General features: G+C 47.0%; 1 protein-coding gene across 4 annotated transcripts in view; it reads right to left on the bottom strand.

Annotated features, from left to right (window-relative positions):
• Nucleotides 1-19,145, bottom strand: part of OTOF (otoferlin) — a 102,269-nt gene extending 83,124 nt beyond the window's left edge. For 2 of the 4 annotated variants that reach the window (XM_011950210.1, XM_011950219.1), the window contains exon 1: nucleotides 18,940-19,145. In XM_011950210.1, the coding sequence (XP_011805600.1) occupies nucleotides 18,940-19,018 (79 nt within the window). In that variant the 5' untranslated portion in view covers nucleotides 19,019-19,145. The remainder of the gene's footprint in view (nucleotides 1-18,939) is intronic. The other 2 variants (XM_011950229.1, XM_011950237.1) reach the window with 1 other exon arrangement.

The following is a 19,145-nucleotide window of genomic DNA, read 5'->3' as shown; positions in this document are numbered from 1 at the left end:
CTCCTGGGTTCAAGTGATTCTCATGCCTCAGCCTCCCGAGTAGCTGGGATTACAGGCATGTGCCACCATACCTAGCTAATTTTTTTACTTTTAGTAGAGATGGGGTTTCGCCATGTTGATCAGGCTGGTCTCGAACTCCTGGCCTCAAGTGATCACCCACCTCGGCCTCCCAAAGTGCTGGGGTTATAGGTGTGGGTCACCGCACCCAGCCGAAAGACAAATACCTTTAAATCTCCACCAGTATAAACCATTTCACTGAAGGGCTCTCTCTGGGTTGAAGCCATTCCTATTTGGGGGTTAGTTTGGGTTGTCACTGTTGGAGACCATGGCATGCGGGAAGCAGACTGTGCTCCTCTCCCCACAGAAAACCTGGGAGACCAGGCTAGAGTGGCGCTAGGACAAGGAGGTACTGGAGCGGTCAGAGGTCCTCTGAACCTTCCCTGTGATGGGTCTAGGGGCTGGGCAAGGAACGTGGCTCAGCAAAGCAGGCTTGTTCCCTCCAGGAATTGACCTCTCTCCTCTGGCGTTGGTGGCCTTATCTGTTTAGTAAGAGCTCTCCAGGGTCTTAGCAGCTTTTATGACCCAGGAGCTAGTCCTAGTTCAATGCAGAGCTCTCCTCTGACAAGGAGGGCTGGGGGCGGAGGAGTCGTTGATGTCAGATCCACTGAAACGGGGAGTGTGGATACACTCTGAAAGGGTGTGTGTTCGTGTGTGTGTGTTTTGGGGTGGGGGCAAGTGGGGAAGGGCTGGCTGCATCTGAGATAAGGAGGAAAAAGCCATGCCATAAAGCAGAGGCTATCTATACAGAAAAGAGATGTGAAGTAAACAAGATGGGAAAGAAATAATCTTTAGCACTAGCCAGGGACATAAAAAACAAAGCAATCAACAAGAAATATCTCAACAGCAAGCCCCCGGGCAACCAAGGGAGAAGAAGGAAAGTGCCTGAGGTTTGAGTTTTTAATTTTCCCCACAGGTAACACACAATATAAATTGAGAATCAGGTGAGTGTGTTTGGTATAGGGCCTTCCCCTAAAGACCTGCTGCTCTGAATAATCAAAGACCTTTTCATCCTAGAAGATTTTAATGAGCCTCAGATATAGCTGTCCTCCAGGGTCTCTTGGAGTGATAAACCAAGCAACCCAGCAGAGGATTGGGAGAGGGTGGGGAGGGGCCCTGCTCCAAGATGGTGTCAGATTCACATCTACAGGAAGCACCAAGGCTCAAACCCTCCCCTGCTTGTACATTTGTCCATAGCTTTGTTAGAGAGGAAGTAAAATACGTGAAATTAGCCACTGCAGAATTTATACATCAGGGCTCTGTGTCGAAATGTGCTAAAACCTCATTGATTTAGGCCCTGGAGATTTAGAGCTGGTGAATATTTTCAAACAGGATGAGCTAAATTTACCTCTAGCTATTCTTTTCTTAAAAAGGTTTGCCGAAACACATCAATCATATAGAAACAGTGGAAAGGCCAAATTACTAAGAAAACAAAATGTCCTTCAGCATTTTGGATGAGCCATTTCAGGAGGGTATGTACAAACAGTGGCTGGCAGTGTTCAAGTGGTTCTGTTCTGTTCACTGGAGCATAGCTAGGGGACCTCCATCATCTGTTCCAAGTGATCAGGGGAATGACTAACTCCATCTCTTGTTTCAAGTTAATTTCCACTTAACATCTACTCCGTTCAACGTCAGTCTTGTTGACATTCCAGCTTCATTTTAAATGGCTTTCAGACAAAACCATTAAAAATCCCAATATCCAATCACCTTTCTTGCCACAGGGAAGATGGAGAATAAAGCTTGAAAGAAAATAGCCTCTTCCTTACATGGAAAGGCTGTTGTGGATCGAGTGAGAAGGAGGTTAGATGGGGAAAATAGGACAGCATCCTCCTTCCTTCTGAGGCAGCTGCTTCTGGGATAGCTGAGCTGTTTGGTTTGAAATAAACTCCTCCCTGAGTCAATAGATGGAGTATGAATAGCAGAGTCTGTGCTCAAAGTGTAACAAGCACCATGGTATCAGATATACCCATTTCTCCATTCACCACTTAAAAATATCCACATGGCAGCTCTTCTCCTAAATGGAGATGAGCTCAGTGCTTGTTTCAGAAGCAGGATGGCATGCTGGCCTTTCATGGGAAGTGATTTAAGGGGACAAAATGTTCCATCTGCACAAAATAGCTCCCTCTTCCTGGCAGCTTACCCTGCTAGGGCCATGCCTCTGAGAAAAGGCAGGTGTGCAGGGACATGGCTGCCAGCCCATGTGTGTTCATTCATTTCCACAGGCAACCAGGGCTTTCTTGCTCCTGGCTTGTGTGCCATTTGGCCTTCACAGAGGGGAGTTGTACAAAGACCATTCGAATCTGAACGATGCCTTTAAGAGCGTATTACAATCCAGAGGGAGCTATGTCAGACATGGAAAATTCTGCTGATGATATAAGGCAGAATTTTGTCATTGGCATGCAAAAAGTGTAAATAAAGTGAAAACCCAGAAAAAGGAGCAATGACTCTCCATGTAACGGATTAAGGAGGCATTGCAGAGGCACAGGCATTGACACTGGAAGACCAGAAGAAATCTGGATATTCAGACAGACTGGGGAGCAAGGAGAGGGAGGGAAATCCAGGCACAGAGAACAGTGTAAGGAAATGTTTGAAAGCATGGAGCAGAGAATGGAGCCCCCAAGGAGCTGGACACAGGACAGGGGAGTCCCAATGGCAAAGGGAAAAGCAAAAATGGTCTGCCCTCAGGGAGCAGCCTGTGGAAGCAAGACTGGAGAGGGGCTGGGGTCCCAAAAGGGCAGAGGGTGAGGTGGTGGGCCATCTGAAGGGGAAGGAGAAGGTCCTGAGACTGTTTTCAAGGACATCATGATTTTGCCAGGGCCCAGCCCACTGGCCTGTCTCCCAGAAGTGCCTGCCATTGCTGTTGTCCCTGTGTGAACTGAGAAACAGAGTAAAACTCTGCTGGTGACTCAAACCTGGCGCTGCTATTTCCTCACGTTATTTAAAATAATCAAAGCCTTGTTGTATGCACTGCCTGGGCTGGGCTGTACAGAGCTCAGCAAACAGTCCCATTCCCTCCCACGATGCTCCCATGTCCTGGCGTCTCCTCTCCCGCTCTTCCTCTACAGCGGCTCTCTGAGTGGTGGTCCTGCTGTATTTTTTCTCTCCCCACTTCAGATCAATCTGTTTCTTTTGAAGGCCAGATACTCCCATGGAGCACCAGGAAGCAGGGCCCAGGCACCCCTGTGTGCAGGAAAAAGAGCCAGGCTCACTCAGGTGTGCAGCCTGGCACAATGGCCCATGGGCTGGGGGCCTGGGAGCTGGCCTTCAACCCCTTGGGGTCTCAGAGTCACAAGTTGTAAGCTGGGGGTCATTATCCCAGACCAGCCTATGTCTTGGGACCATCGCGAGGATGACAAGAAACTGTTGTGGGAAAGTCTAAGTAAAGCATCAAGTCCCTTACAAGCACGAGGGAGCATAGGATAGAGGTTAAGGCTCTTGGACCAGAGTCCCTGAGTTCAAATCCCAGCTACCTCTTCCTAGTTAGTGTACCCTGGATGAAGCTAATTAACTTCTCTTTGCCCTGGTTTCCTCACCCCTAAAATGAAGGAAATAATAATGCTTACAATAGCATCTGGTGCAGTTTGTTCCTCAATAAGAAATAGCTATTCTCAGTCTACTAAATAGTCTTGTTTCTCCTTTTATTTATTTATTTATTTATTTATTTATTTATTTATTGAGATGGAGACTTGCTCTGTCACCCAGGCTGGAGTGCAATGTCATGATCTCCGCTCACTGCAACCTCCACCTTCTCGGTTCAAGCCATTCTCCTGCCTCAGCCTCCCAAGTAGCTGGAATTACATGAGTGCGCCACCATGCCTGGCTAACTTTTTTTGTATTTTTAGTAGAGATAGGGTTTCACCCTGTGGCCACGTGGGTCTCAAATTCCTGACTTTAAGTGATCCTCCCGCCTTGGCCTCCCAAAGTGCTGGGATTATAGGCGTGGGCCTCTGCGCCCAGCTCGCTTCTCCTTTAGACCTTTAAGTTATGTGCTAAATATAAAAATGACTTCTTCTATTACGAATCACATTTGTAGCTTATTTTTAGTAGCATGTAACCAGAAATAACTTTTTTTCCTCATCTTATATAATATTTTTCAAGTTTTAGGAATTTTAGGTGTGATTATCTCTTCTGTTTTTAAAACTAGGTGAAACTTACATTCATGGATCTTAAGTGTAAAATTCAATGAGTTTCAATAAATGCATTTAAACATTCATGTGAGTCCTTTTGTGGAAATATAATTTTATTTCTCTTGAGGAAATTCCTAAGAACAGAATGGTTATGTCACAGGATAGGTACCCTTAGCTTTATAAGAAATCGCCGGCCCGGCGCGGTGGCTCACGCCTGTAATCCCAGCACTTTGAGAGGCCAAGGTGGGCGGATCACGAGGTCAGGAGATGGAGACCATCATGGCTAACACGGTGAAACTCGTCTCTACTAAAAATACAAAAAATTTTTAGCCAGCCACGGTGGCGCGTGCCTGTAGTCGTAGCTACTCGGGAGGCTGAAGCAGGAGAATCGAATGTGGGAGGCGGAGGTTGCAGTGAGCCGAGATGGCGCCACTGCACTCCAGCCTGGGTGACAGAGCGAGAAACCGTCTAAAAAAGAAAAGAAAAGAAAAGAAATTGCCAAATAGTTTTCCAAAGTGACTGCTGTATCATTTCATACTCTTATCAGCAATGTAAAAAAGTTCAAGTTGTTCCACATCCTCATCAACATTTGAATACTGTCAGACTTTTACATTTTAGTTATTTTAGAGCATGTGAAATAGTATCTCTTCGTAATTTTAATCTTCATTTCTCTAATGACTTAGGATGTTGATCACATTTTTACACATTTATTGGCCATATGGTTATCTTATTCTATGAAGTGTCTGTTCAAGTCTTTTTTTTTTTTTTGCCTATATAAAAAATTTCATCATTTGTCTCATTGTTATTGACTTATAGGGGTTCTTTATATGTTCTGGCTACAAGTCCTTTGTCAGATAAATGTGAGTATTTTCTTCCTGTGTGTGACTTGCCTTCTCATGCCTTCTTAAATGTGATTTTTTTTTTTTTTTTTCTCCTTAGGGAAGGCTCTAGGTCTTAGTTTTTTGTTCTCTCTTTTTCTTTTTTCTTTTTTTTGAGACGGAGTCTCGCTCTGTCGCCCGGACTGGAGTGCAGTGGCTGGATCTCAGCTCACTGCAAGCTCCGCCTCCCGGGTTTACGCCATTCTCCTGCCTCAGCCTCCCGAGTAGCTGGGACTACAGGTGCCCACCACTGCGCCCGGCTAGTTTTTTTAGTATTTTTTAGTAGAGACGAGGTTTCACCGTTTTAGCTAGGATGGTCTCGATCTCCTGACCTCGTGATTCGTCCGTCTCGGCCTCCCAAAGTGCTGGGATTACAGGCTTGAGCCACCGCGCCCGGCCTTAAATGTGATTTTTTTTAATGAATAGGAGTTTTCAATTTTTTTTTACTCTGTGACTAGCCAAAGAGTTTCCAATTTTTAAGAAATGCAAGTTTTTAGTGAAATTTATTTCTTATGTTTCGTGTTTTTTAATTTTTCTTTAAGAAACCTTTGTCTAACCCAAAAATATAACAAAGATGTTCTATATTTTCTTCTAGAAGCTTATAGTTTTTAAATGTTTAGTTCTATAATCCATCTTAAATTAATTTTTGTGGGTGGTATGAGATAGGAGTTTGAAGTTCATTTTTTCTCCATATAGATATCTAGTTCTAGATATCCAACACTTTGATTGAAAATCAGTTGATTTTATATGTATAGGGTTTATTTCTGGACACTGTGTTCTGCTCCATTGGTCTATATGTCTATTCTTAGACCAATGTCACACTTTCTTCATTCCTATAACTTTATAGTTAGGTTTATAATTAAATATAGTTGACCCTTGAACAACATAGGGATTAGAGGTACCAGCCCTTCATATAGTTGAAAAGCTGTGTATAACTTTTGACTCCCCCAAACTTAGCTACTAACAGCCTACTGTTAACCAGAAGCCTTAATGATAACATAAACAGCCAATTAACACATATTTTTTATGTGTATTATGTACTGTATTTTTACAATAAAGTAAGATAGAGAAAAGAAAATGTTATAAAAAAGATAATGTTATTAAAAAAAGGAAGAGAAAATATGGCTGGGCGCAGTGGCTCATGCCTGTAATCCCAGCACTTTAGGAGGCCGAGGTGGGTGGATCACTTGAAGTCAGGAGTTCGAGACCAGCCTGACCAACATGGTAAAACCTTGTCTCTACTAAGAATACAAAAATTAGCTGGGTGTGGTGGTGCTTGCTTGTAATCCCAGCTACTTGGGAGGCTGAGGAAGGAGAATCGCTTGAACATAGGAGGCAGAGGTTGCGGTGAGCCGAGATCAAGCCATTGTACTCCAGCCTTCGGCAACCAGAATAAAACCCTATCTCAAAAACAAAAAAACAAACAACAAAAGAAAAAAAAATGAGAGAGAGAAAATATATTTACTATTCTTTAGGTGGAAATGGATCATCATAAAGGTCTTCATCCTCATGATCTTCATGTTGTGTAGGCTGAGGAAGAGGAGGGGTTGGTCTTGCTGTCTCATGGGTGGTGGAGGCAAGAAGAATATCCATATATAAGTGGACCCTCGCAGTTCAAATCCATGTTGTTCAGGGGTCAGCTGTGGTGTGAACACTGCAATTCTCTTCTCCATTTTCAAGGTTACTTTAGCTATTCTGTATCATTTGTATGTCCATATAAATTTTAAAATGTTTTCAATTTCTACAAAAGAGTCTGTTGTGATTTTTATCAGGATTGTGTTCAGCTTATAGGTCATTTTGTGGAGAATTGTCGTCTTAACAATTCTGAATCTTCAGTCCATAAACATAATCTATTTTCTACACACTTGGTTTTTTTTTTTTTTAATTTCTCTCAGCATTTTGTTCTGTTTTGTTTTTAGGGTGCAAGTCTTTCCCATCTTTGGTAAAATTTATTTTCTTGTGTATTAATCATATATCCTAAAAACTTGCTAAATTCACTCATTAATTATAGTAGCTTTTAAATAGATTCCTTAGGATTTTCTACATAACCAATTAGGTTTTCTGTGAATAAAGAAAGTTTTACTTCTTCCTTTCCAATCTGTAGGAGTTGTTTTTTCCTTGCCGCCTTGTGCTGGCTAGAATTCTAGTACAGTGTTGAATAGAAGTGGTGAGAGTAGAAAACTTTGCCTGACTCATGATCTTAATGTTCAATATTTCTGAATTAAGTATAATGTTAGCTGGATTTTTTTATCAGATTGAGGAAGCTCTTTTTATTGGTAGTTTGCTGATAGTTATTATCATGAATGGGTGTTTAATTTTCTCAAATGCATTTTCTGCATCTATTGATATAATCATGAATTTTTTCCTTTACTGTGTTAATATGGTAAAATATTTTGATTTTCTAATTTTAAATTAACCTTGTATTCCTGGGATAATACTCACTTGTCATGATGTTTTATCCTTTTCATATATTGCTATTCAGTTGGCTAATATTTTGTTAAGGATTTTTACATCTGTATTCATGAGAGATATTGGGCTGTAATTTTCTTTTTGTGTAAGGTCTTTGTCAGGTGTTGATAATATAAAATGAATTGAGATGTGCTCTTCTTTCTCTATTTTCTGAAAGAGTTTGTGTAAGATTGTTATTACGTTTCCCCTTAAATGTTTTCTACAGGCCAGGTGTGGTGGCTCACGCCTGTAATCCCAGCACTTTGGGAGGCTGAGGTGGGCAGATCACTTGAGGTCAGGAGTTCGAGATTAGCCTGGCCAACATGGTGAAACTCTGCCTCTACTAAAAATATAAAAATTAGCCGGGCATGGTGGCACGTGCCTGTAGTCCCAGCTACTCTACTCGGGAGGCTGAGGCAGGAGAATTGCTTGAACTGGGAAGACAGAGGTTGCAGTGAGCTGAGGTTGCGCCACTGTGCTCCAGCCTGGGCGACAGTGTGAGAATCAGTCTTAAAAAAAGAAAAAAAAAATGTTTTCTACAATACAACAGTGAAATAATCTAGATCTGAAGTTTTCTTTGTGGCAGGAAGGTTGTCATCATCATCATTGTTATTAGAAATTCAATTTCTTTAATAGGTATGGAGGCTCTTCAGATTTTCCATTTCTTTTTATGTCAGTTTTGGTAAGTTGTTTTTCAAAGGATTTATTCGTTTCATCTGAGTTGTAGAATTTATGGAGATAAGTTATTTGTAATATTCCCTTATTTTCCTTTTAATGTGATGATACTCCCTCTTTTATTCCTGAAATCGGTACTTTGTGTTTTCTTGCTCTTTTACTTTTGATAAGCCTTCCTAGGGTTTATCTATTTTATTAATTTTTTTCAAAGAACCAACTTTTGGCTTTGTTAAATTTCTCTGTTGTCTATTTCCTATTTTCTTCCTTTTATACTCCCCTTGGGTTTAATTTGGCGGGGGGGAGTTTGATTTTTATTTATTGAAATATAATTCACATTCCATAACATTCATTCTTCTAAAGGGTACAGTTCAGTAGTTTTTAGTATATTCCCAAGGTTATGCACCCATTCCCACTACCTAATTCCAGAATATTTTCATCACCCTGGAAGGAGACTCCACACCTGTGAGCAGTCACTCCCCATTCTCCCTCCCCGCAGCCCTTGACAACCACGAATCTCCTCTCTGTCTGTATGGATTTGCCTGTTCTGAGCATTTCATATACATTCTTGCACCACATAACACCGTTTTGGTCAAACGACCACTTGCATATACAACAGTGGTCCCGTAAGATTATAATATTGTATTTACTGTACCTTTTCTATGTTTAGTTAGATACACAAATACTTACCATTGTACTATAATTGCCTACAGCATTGAATACAGTTACATTCCATACACATTTGTGGCCTGGGAGCAGTAGGTCATACCATATAGCCTAGGTGAGTAGTTGGCTAGACTGTCTAGGTTTGTGTAAGTACACTCTATGACGTTCACACAAGGACAGAATCACTTAATGATGCATTTCGCAGAACGTACTCTTATCATTAAGCGATGCCTGACTGTAAATGAGATTATACAATGTGATCTTTTGTGTCTGGCTTCTTTCATTTAACATAATGTTTTCAAGGTTTGGGTTTAATTTGCTTTTCTTTTGGTACCTTTTTAAAGCAGAAACCTAGATTATAATTTCACACTTTTCTTCTTTTCTGCTATAAGTACTTAAAATGATAAATGTTAATATGTTGTATTTTCATTATAATTCAGTTTAAAATGTTTGATAATTTCTCTTTTCGTTCCTTCTTTGACCATAGGTTAAGAAGGGTATTAATTTCTAAATATTTGGAACTTTCAAAGCTATCTTCCTATTATTGATTTTTAGTTGAATTTCACTATGGTCAGAGAACACACTCTGTAAGATTTCAGTCTTTTGAAATGTATTGAGACTTGTCTAATTGCCCAGCATATGGTCTGTCTCGGTGAGTTTAAGTTCTAGGTGCGTTTAAGAAGAATGTATATTTTTCAGTTTTGGGTGTGTAATGTTCTAGAAATGTCAGTTACATCAAGGTGGTTGACGGTGGTGTGATTTTCCTGTCTAGTTGTTTGTGATTATCTCTTGTAATAACACTTTTTATCCCCATGAGAAACACATCTTCAATTTTATAATGACAGTTGATGGCAGGGTAACAGAAAGAAATTCAATTCAAAGAGTTGTCCAAGAAAGCAGCTATTCCTCACGTTTCTTACATAGTGTACTCTCTGAAAATCACCAGTGACTCACAGAGCCAGGCTTGGGTACTGCAGAGTCCCTGGGCCTCACACTAGAGGTTACCCCTTCCATTTTCCCCATTTCCCTGCTAAATGGAGGCCCCATGGAACTCTAACCTTTCATTTTACACAATTGTACTCAAATATCATTTCTACCTCCACTCATGTATTTCCCCTCAACCCACCCTGCTAGCATCCAGGTTTACACTATGGAAACTTAGGCTTGGGTCAGGGATTCATCTGAGTGGCAGGGGGCGAGCAGGGATGATAAATCCCATCTCTCTGGCTCAGCTCAAACCCTTCTTCCAGGTCCTCACTCAGATTCTGACTTTGCCCTGCAACTGACTGAGAGCACTGGTTCCCAATTTTCAGACCCTGGCACTGAGGCAGGAAGGGCCTGTGGTATTTGTCTTTGAGCCTTGGACAGTGCCACCCACACAGTCAGCAACTGCTGGGTCCGAGATTCCCCTGTTACTGTGACAGAGGAGCTTGTGGTCCCAGTGATCCACAAGTGTGTAGAGTACCCTTTCTGCATCAGGCACTGGGAATACAATGAGTTATAATGGGAGGGTGACGCTTTTACTCCGATAGGGTAAAAATATTGTTGAAACTGCAGTCCTTCCTGACTTTTTTCTTAAACTTTGGCTGAAAAAAAAAACAAACCAGTGGGTGAAAACTGATCTCCACCTCAGCAGATTAGCCCTTCTGCTTTGAAATAAAAGAAAATAAAATAAAAACGAGGACTGTTGAGGCAGCATCTAGCAGGTGGATGAGTTCAGACAGAAAGCGGTCAAATGGTCTAGGGTAAAAATGATCACGTGATGGTCCATGTCTCAGAAGCCTTTTCTAGGTCTGTCACCAAGAGAAATGGATCACTGCCTAGTGCTGCCTGGATGGCAGGCTGCATGGGGGCCCCTGTTGCTAACTGATCACTGCTCCTGCACCCACAGGCGGTGCTCCTTGCTCCCGCTTCTATGCCAGGTCTGTTCTGTGCCAGGCCCCATGCTGCCGCTGGGAAAGCAGCCAAGGGGCGTGCCCTCGAGGTGCCCACCTGGATGGCAATGGCCCCAGGTGTTTTCACTCTGATGTCTCCATGTTTGCCAGAATTCAGGGTGTCAGCAACTGGCAGGAGTCTAGAGGAGAATCAACTAAGGCCCTGTAGCCCAAATCCCTGGGTCCATGGTGGTCCCTAGGGCCACAGTTTACTCCTGTCCTGAGGTACCCTTGTCCTGCCCTCTCACTCACTCCCCTGATCCCAGCGCTGCTCCTTCCTCTCTCATGCCCACCTGCTGAGGCTCTCCGCCCTCCGCCTGCCCTGGGCTTCCTCCCAAGCATCCCTGCCCACAGTCCTCACATCTAGAGTCTTCTCTCCAAAACAATATCTTAGCATCCCATTCTGCTAAGAGTGTCTCTAGTATGACACCAAAGACCCTCTGTGTTTGACTGAGTCCCCCACGCCCTGCCTTCCAGCCTCCTGTCCACACTCCCCTGATACATCTCCACACCACCAAGTCTGCACTAGTGTTAACTAGTGTTAGCCCCTCTGCCTGGAATGGAGCCTTTCATGACTTTTTTTTTTTTTTTTTTTGAGACGGAGTCTTGCTCTGTCGCCCAGGCTGGAGTACAGTGGCGTGATCTCAGCTCACTGCAACCCCTGCCTCCTGGGTTCAACCAATTCTCCTGCCTCAGCCTCCCGAGTAGCTGGGATCACAGGCGTGCACCCACCATGCTCGGATAACTTTTGTATTTTTAGTAGAGATGGGGTTTCACCATGTTGGCCAGGCTGGTCTCGAACTCCTGGCCTGAAGTGATCCCCTAGCCTTGGCCTCCCAAAGTGCTAGGATTACAGGCATGGGCCACCGCATCCAGCCCTTTCATGGCCTTTGTTCCTGCCAACGAGCTGCGATCCTTCAAGGGCTTCTTAAATACTGCCCATTCCCACTGTTCAATAAAAACTCCTGACTCACTTCTGGGCATTAGGGGCCACCTGGGAGCCTGCTCCTATTTCCCTTCCCATCCGCCTTTCCTCCTTCCTCGGTCTTCCCCTAACTGACTCTGGCTCACCCACTGGGGTGGCTTCCTAGCTTCCTGGGCTAAGTGGATTTCCTCGCCACGAGCTGCCTGGGCACCTGTGCCTCCCTTCCCATAATGCTCCTCATGATGGGTGCAGCGGTCATCTTCCCCCTTTGAGGACAGGAGCCACGTCTGTCTCATTTCCCCATGTCCCCCAGTGCCTGGCACATGGCTGCCCTTCAACAGAACGAGTGAATAAATGATTAAATACCTGATTTACAAAACACGTTAAAATGAAGATTTTAATAAATTGGAAAAAAATTATGACATTGATGAGACAATTAGGAATTTGATCACTGCCTGATCAGTTGATAGTACTAAGGAATTGTTATTAATTTCTTTAAAACGACAAAGTATGTGGTATTTGAGTTCTTATCTTTTATAGCTATGTACTGAATATTTAAAGATGGATTTGAGTTCTCATCTTTTATAGCTATGTACTGAATATTTACACATGGAATGGTATGGGGTTTGGGATTTTCTTCAAAATAATTTGGAGTGGGGAAGTAGGATCATGGGATGCAAAGGAAGCAAGATTGGCCGTGAATTGATGGTAGCTGAAATTGGATGGGACAACATAGGGCCATGATACTATTCTCCCCACTCTTGTATATATTTGAGGTTTTTAAATATATATATATAAAAGTTAAAAAAAAAAAAAAAGAAGAAGATAAGGCCAGGTGCAGTGACTTACACCTATAATCCCAGCACTTTGGGAGGGCTGAGGCAGGCAGATCACTTGAGCCCAGGAGTTCAAGACCAGCCTGGGCAACATGGTGAAACCCCATCCCTACTAAAAATACAAAAATCAGCTGAGCGTGGTGGTGTGTGCCTGTAGTCCCAGCTACTCAGGAGGCTGAGGTGGGAGCATTGCCTGAACCCAGGAGGTTGAGGTTACAGTGAACTATGATTGTGTCACTAGACTCCAGCCTGGGCGACAGAAAAAAAGAAAAAATAAAATGAGACCCAGGGATGGGAGCGGGTGGGAGAGATGTGGCTTTCACGTGGTCGGTAAAGGTGGCTAAGATAACCAAGACTTCCCAATTCAGAGAAATGATTTGTAAGTCTGTTCTCAGCACATTCCCAGCAGCATTTTCCTGAGGGCTTTTGCAGCAGAAGACAGTTTTACAATCATTTTCATTACATGAAAGCACACTCTTCCTATCAAAGCAGGAGAAGCCTGGGGAGTTTTCTGTGTGCTCTGTCTGCTGTTCGCTGGTGTGCAATGGCTTGCTCTGGGGGAGGGAGGAGGGGCGAACATTCACTGCCTGGGGCATTAGGCGAAGATTTCCCCCAGGTGTGGTGAGGGGACTGAGTGTGCTGTGAAGAATGGAGGATGCAGGGGGCATATTGGTTGGGACTACAGCAAAAGCGCACGGCTACGTCCACAGCCAGCCACAGGCTGCCAAGATCGTTGTAAGGGTCCCCTCTATTGCTGCCTTCAGCAGGGACAATGCCTACCCCATATTCTCCAAGAGAGGGGGTGCTAGGCTGGACTACAGCCCACAGACAGGCCTAGGCATTGCAGGAGCATCTCGGGGGTGGGTGCACTGGGTATTCTGCCTCCTTCATCGGGGCGGCAGATAAGTTTCCAAATAGTAGCTGTATTTTTCAGCAAGAGGGAGCGCTCCCTCCTTTTACTGGGGAAAAGAAATCTAATGTGGAGTCGGAGGTGGCGCCTGCAGCCAACAGTAGGGGGAAATCTTGTCCCCAGTGCCTCAGCTGCAACCCTTCCCTGTACAATCACTCAGCAGGCCCACTGCTCCTTTCCTAGCTGGTCTCCCTCTACCACTTCCTATAGCCTCTGCTCCAGCTACATGGTGTGATTTCCCCGACATGGAACTTGGCTGCAATTCTCCTCCTCTAGTTTCTGGTCTGGTCAGTCCCTCACCCAGAATGACTTCACCTTCCTCCATCACCAATTCCTCACTTCCTGCATCTCCATGGGTGCAAACAGGGGCAGTTTTTCAAGACCCAGCTTAGGCACTTCCTCCTGCTCCTCTTCCTGCTCCTATTCCTTGGTCTCTGTAGCTCTAAGTAAGCTGTCATCCTCTAAACATTGTTGTGATTTACCCCCACCCCGGCCCTCCTGTATGCTGCACTCATTTCACCTCTGTGTGTGTTTCTTCTCCTCTGTCAGACGGTGAGATCCTGCCCCACGTGTGGTCGCAGTAAGGTTCGGAAAGAGGCATGAGCCAGCATGCCTGGCCCTTTCATGGCCTTTGATCCTGCCAATGAGCTACCATCCTTCAATGGCTTCTTAAATACTGCCCATTTCCCCTGCTCAGTAAAAACTCCTGCCTCCCTTCTGGGCTCCAGGGGCCAACTCAGAGTCTGCTCCCACCTCCCTTCCCATCTGCCTTTTCTCCTTCCTCTGTCTTCCCCTAACTGACTCTGGCTTACACGTGAAATCCCTCTCGCTTCCCACCTATGGGCTGGAGCTGAACTTGCTAATGTTTGTGAGGCCTGACCAGGCGCAGTGGCTCACGCCTGTAATCCCAGCACTTTGGGAGGCCGAGGCGCGTGGATCATGAGGTCAGGAGTTACAGACCAGGCTGGGAAATATGGTGAAACACCGTCTCTACTAAAAATACAAAAATTAGTCGGGCGTGGTGGCGGGCACCTGTAGTCCCGGCTACTCCAGAGGCTGAGGCAGAAGAATCGCTTGAACCCAGGAGGCGGAGGTTGCAGTGAGCCGAGACCACATCACTGCACTCCAGCCTGGTGACAGAGCGAGACTCCGTCTAAAAAAAAAAAATTTTTGTTAGGCCCCTTTGGAGCCCTGGAAGATTCTCTGGGCTAGGGAAGTTGATAGAAGGAGTAAGAGCCAGGGTTCTTGGTTCTTGGCCCTTGAGGCCTCTTCCAGTCCCTTGATCCTTCTTGGATAGAAAGTTCTGGGGTGGGAGCTCATAGTTAGGGAAATGGAGCCAAAGAGTGGCAGTGCCACAGTGGAAGAACTCAAACCCATGACACAGTGAATTCCGCAAAGACAGAAACCGTGTCTGATGTCTGTCCTGAAGATGCTCAAAAGTTAAGGCAGCATGCAGAGAGAGGTGTGGCCAGTTTCTGAAATGCAATGTACCGTGGCAGAGCAGTCGGAAGAATGTGTGCAGAGTACTGCTAGAGGAGGAGAAGGCTTCATGGAGGAGGTGGCATATGAGCTGGGCCTTAAAGGATGAGCAGAATTAATGGGCTTTCTCAAGGTGGAGGGTGGTCATTCCAGGCAGAAGAAACACGATCGATGTCTCAAGGCTTGGAGGTGTAAAAGGGTGTGGTATCTTTTGGGAATGACTGGAAGTTGAATGTAGTGGGAACATAGCAGGGTGGGAATCGGGTAGGGTGGGAAGAGAAGTAGGAATGAAAAGGCGGAGGGGGATGCCCTGCAAACCTTTGTGCCAATTCCCAGCCACGGTGGATTATGTGGAAGCCAGGTCCAGCCTTCAGACATTCTTGTCTCACACAGAAAATCCCCAAAGCTCATGTCTTGGTGAGAAGGCTCAGGGGATGGAAAGAGAAGGGAGACATCAGGGCTGGCCCTGGACAGTCTGGCACTTGGTTCCCTGATAGTCCAGGTCCCCCAGCCTTGGGGCTCAGCGCTGGACAGAAGGTTAGGCTAGAAGAACTTCAGGACCCCTCACACCCTGCGTTCTGTGGCTCTGTCATTGACGTAGGGAACCATCTCAGGAGCTGATAAAGGAAATACCTGAAGCTAATACTTCCTCTCTTTGAGTAGCAACCTGTGGTCAAGATGGCTCCTTCTCACACAGCCCACTCCTGATTACTCCTGGGAACTGTAGGCCTCGGAGCTAAATGAGAATCACTGTCTCCATTTTGTTAATGGGAAACCCAGCTGAACCCCGTGGCCTGCAGGCACAATGGAGATTCGCTCAGGACTCCCCATCTCCTGTCTGACACAGTGGGATTGTAACTCCTGGAAGGCCAGCCTGGCCCCTTCACCTCAGGGTCCCAGGCCTGTGCACAAATATCAGCACGTTCAGGAAATGCATCAACAGGGCAGGACCAGCTTAGGAGCAGCCAGGGGCAGTAAGAGCTAAGAGCTAGATACAGAACTGGCTGGGAGCACTGAGGAGCCTGAGCGTGGGGCCGACTGACCTGAGGGCAGTGGGAAAAGAGGTGGCCACAGGCAAAGCTGGTGCACGCCCAGCCAGGTGAGAACAGGAGTCTCGGGGGTCTGCCTGCCTGGGTTCCTGCGGGACATCTCAGCAGAGGCTCCTACAGAGCAGAGGCCAGGCCCAATCTGCCTGCTCCTGGCACAGACTGGAACCCATCAGAGGTGTTCTCCTCTTCCCTTTACATCTCACGTGGGGCCCTCTGCTTGCTCCTGGCAGACAGGGGGAGAAGGCTGGACTGGAGAGAAGATACCTCAGGGGCCAACAGGCCAACAGCTATTCCCAAGGAGAACGGGAATGGCTGCCTCACAAACACATCGGCTGTTTGAATACTCTTCCCTCAAACTCTTCCATACCTATGGTTTCCCTGAAGCAATCTGGTGAGGTGTGTGTTATTATCATGCCCATTTTACGGATAAGGAAACTGAGGGTCAGAGAGGTGAAGTAAGTGGCAGAACCCAGGTAGGATCTAGGGCTTCTGACTCCATATCCAGAACTTTTTCCATGGTAGCCCAGCAGGGCTCTTTCCTTAGTGTCCTGGATGGTACAGCACAGAAGGTCAAGCCATATTTCAACCAGCTGCTCTGGCCTACCTGGGGCCTCTGCCAATGGGCACAACTCACCAAGGGCTCCCTTACCCACCCCAGCATTGAGCTTCACTCAAAAGTCTTGGGGAGCCTGGGGCCAGTGTCTCCCTCTGCATGTTTACCAGTTTCTTGTTTCCCCCTGCAGAGGACCTGCTTGGCCCCCAGTGGCTGTGTGTGCCGGGAGATGCTGCGGAACGTCGTAGAGCAGGTCCGTTCCCTCTGAATTGTGGTCAGTGTTGGTCTTTTGGGATGCCTACAGCTGTCAACTGCTGGACGCTGCAGGTGAGCGGCTGAGGCATCTCTGGTTGTAATAAAGGAACTTTCTGGAAACTGCTTGTCATCTGCCTATTCCTGCCGCCCAGCCCCCTTCCCCGGGAGCTCTGCCCATGGCCACCTCCTGCCGATGTAGAGCTTGGAAGCAATTTCTCCACTCAGTCCAGAGAGCAAGGGTTGCAAATAGACTAATTCCTGTTTGGTCAGTGAGGCTAAAGGCCCAGCCCTTCGCCGCTCCAAGGAGAAGATGGGTGTCAGATAGACAAGGTGCTGCCTCCCAGGTGGCCCAGGAGGAGATAAAGAGCTTGCAGGATTGAGTACTCAGGATGGGATCCTGAGAGCTGGGACCACCGTGCCTCAGCCCCTCTGTGAATGCCACGCACAGTGTTCTACCCCTGAGTCTTGGTTTCTCTGCCTGCAAATGGGCCTGTCCGGTGCAGACTGGACTGTCTCAGCATAGCTGCAGCAGGATGGCAACCTGTAGCTTAACTACCCCACACTATGCTGCCCGTGGAGCTCAGGGCCACATTTCACATATGAAAGGACACATTTGCTTTTTCTAAAGCCAGCATGAGCCAGCAGGTGGCACAGAGGGAGGTCCAGGGTGCTGCAGAGAAAGCAGTCAGTGGGTTGGGGTGGGAGGCAAAAGGCAGCCCAGTCCACACCTCCCTCTCCCTCCTGCCTGACCTCCTCTTGCTGGCAGGGCCACTGCCATCACCTCCACCCCTGCCTGTCCCTATGAACACAAGCTGCAGTGTGGGCCTCCCAGGGCCTCTGAGTAGGTGATGTGGGTACCCCAGGGCTCTTGCTGGAATGTTCTGCCAATGGCCTCTCCAGTCCCTTCCAGCAGAGGTGCAGACGCTGTGTCCAGCTTGGGCCCCAAGGTTCACTTTGCTCTTTAGTATGGTGGGGTCCTCTCTGCCCCCTCTTCACCACTCTCAGACCCCTCTCTTGGGAGAAGGAGCCGTGTCTAGTGAGGAGTACCCCTAACCCCCAGGGCTGGGGAGTGACCACATGAAGAGGCAGAGGTGGGTGGTGAAGGACACAGTCAGCCTGGCCCTGCCTTTCCCCACTTAAAATGTTCAGGGGCTCCACTGTCCGCGGGGTCAGGACCAGCCTCGCATCCTTGTCCTGCCTGGCTCTCTGGCCTCCACTCCTGCACACTCTCTGGGCTGTAGACACATGGAACCTCTTTCAGTTCCAAAGTTTCAGCTCCTCTCAGCTCTGGGCACACTGTTTCCCCTGCCTACTCAGTCCTCACCTCCTCTCCTGGCTACCTCCTGCTGGTCCCTTGGGTATCAGCTGAATGTTGCTTCCTCCGGGAAGCCTTCCCTGACCACCAGTCACCAGCCTGGGTGAGGGTGCTGCTTCTGTAGCATGTATGCTGCACTCACCCCCACCCTCTGTCTCACATACCTGTGCTGCTTGTCCCATGCCTGCCCAACAGATGCAGGCTCCTTGGAGCTGGGGCTGGGTTGTGCTCAGCTCTGTGTTTCTATCCCTATCCTTGGGACACAGTAGATCATGATAAATCGTCACTGAAAACGCTAGTGAAAAGGATGAGAAAAGACCAGACAGAAGAGAGGTGAGGGTTTCCTAGGGTCCCCGCCCATGAACAGATCTAAAAGAAGCCAACAGTGTCCCCCATCACTCTGGGGCCCAGGGAGCTACTGGCTGCCTGGTTTCTCCCAGCCACCCTGGGTGTCCCAGGCTCCAGACCTGGCCCCTACCCTGTGCAGGAGAGGGAGAGAGAGGAAGAAGGGGTCCTGGGTCTCCCTGAGCTCAGGGATGTTGTCCTCACTTCTGCCTCCCCAGGCAGAGGGCTCTACACCCTGCCTGGGCACGGGCATGTTGGCAAGCGCAAGGAGACACTGGCATGGAAGCACGGGGAACCCAGATTTTCCAGAAATCACAATGGCCAGTCAGTCCCAGGCAGATGACTACCTGTGAAAAGGCTCATCTCCTCAGGCCCTGCTAGAACTTTTCCCACTCATCCTCCCAGCCCTGTCCTATCCCCAGCCACCTCCAGAGCATGCGCTGGTCCAACTCTCAGAGCTGGCGTCCCTCTAAGACAGGGGCTTCCCTACCTCGGAAAGTCACTTTGGCGATCCGGTCTCCTTTGCCCCGCAGCTCCGAGACCCTCTTGAGGTGGATGAGCAGGGCCATGCTGGTGTGAGCTGCCTGGCACTGCCAGGCAGGAGCAGCAGGAAGGAGCTAGCTGGTGGAGCGCGGCTCACACGCCTCTCTCTTCTCTGCCGCTGCCTCCTCCTCCTCCTCCCGAACCCCCTCCGAT

Source organism: Colobus angolensis, unplaced genomic scaffold, assembly GCF_000951035.1.
Source record: "Colobus angolensis palliatus isolate OR3802 unplaced genomic scaffold, Cang.pa_1.0 Scaffold109, whole genome shotgun sequence".
Lineage (NCBI taxonomy): Eukaryota > Metazoa > Chordata > Mammalia > Primates > Cercopithecidae > Colobus > Colobus angolensis.
Note: the sequence above shows the minus strand (reverse complement) of the source record. Positions and strands in the feature narration are given on the sequence as shown.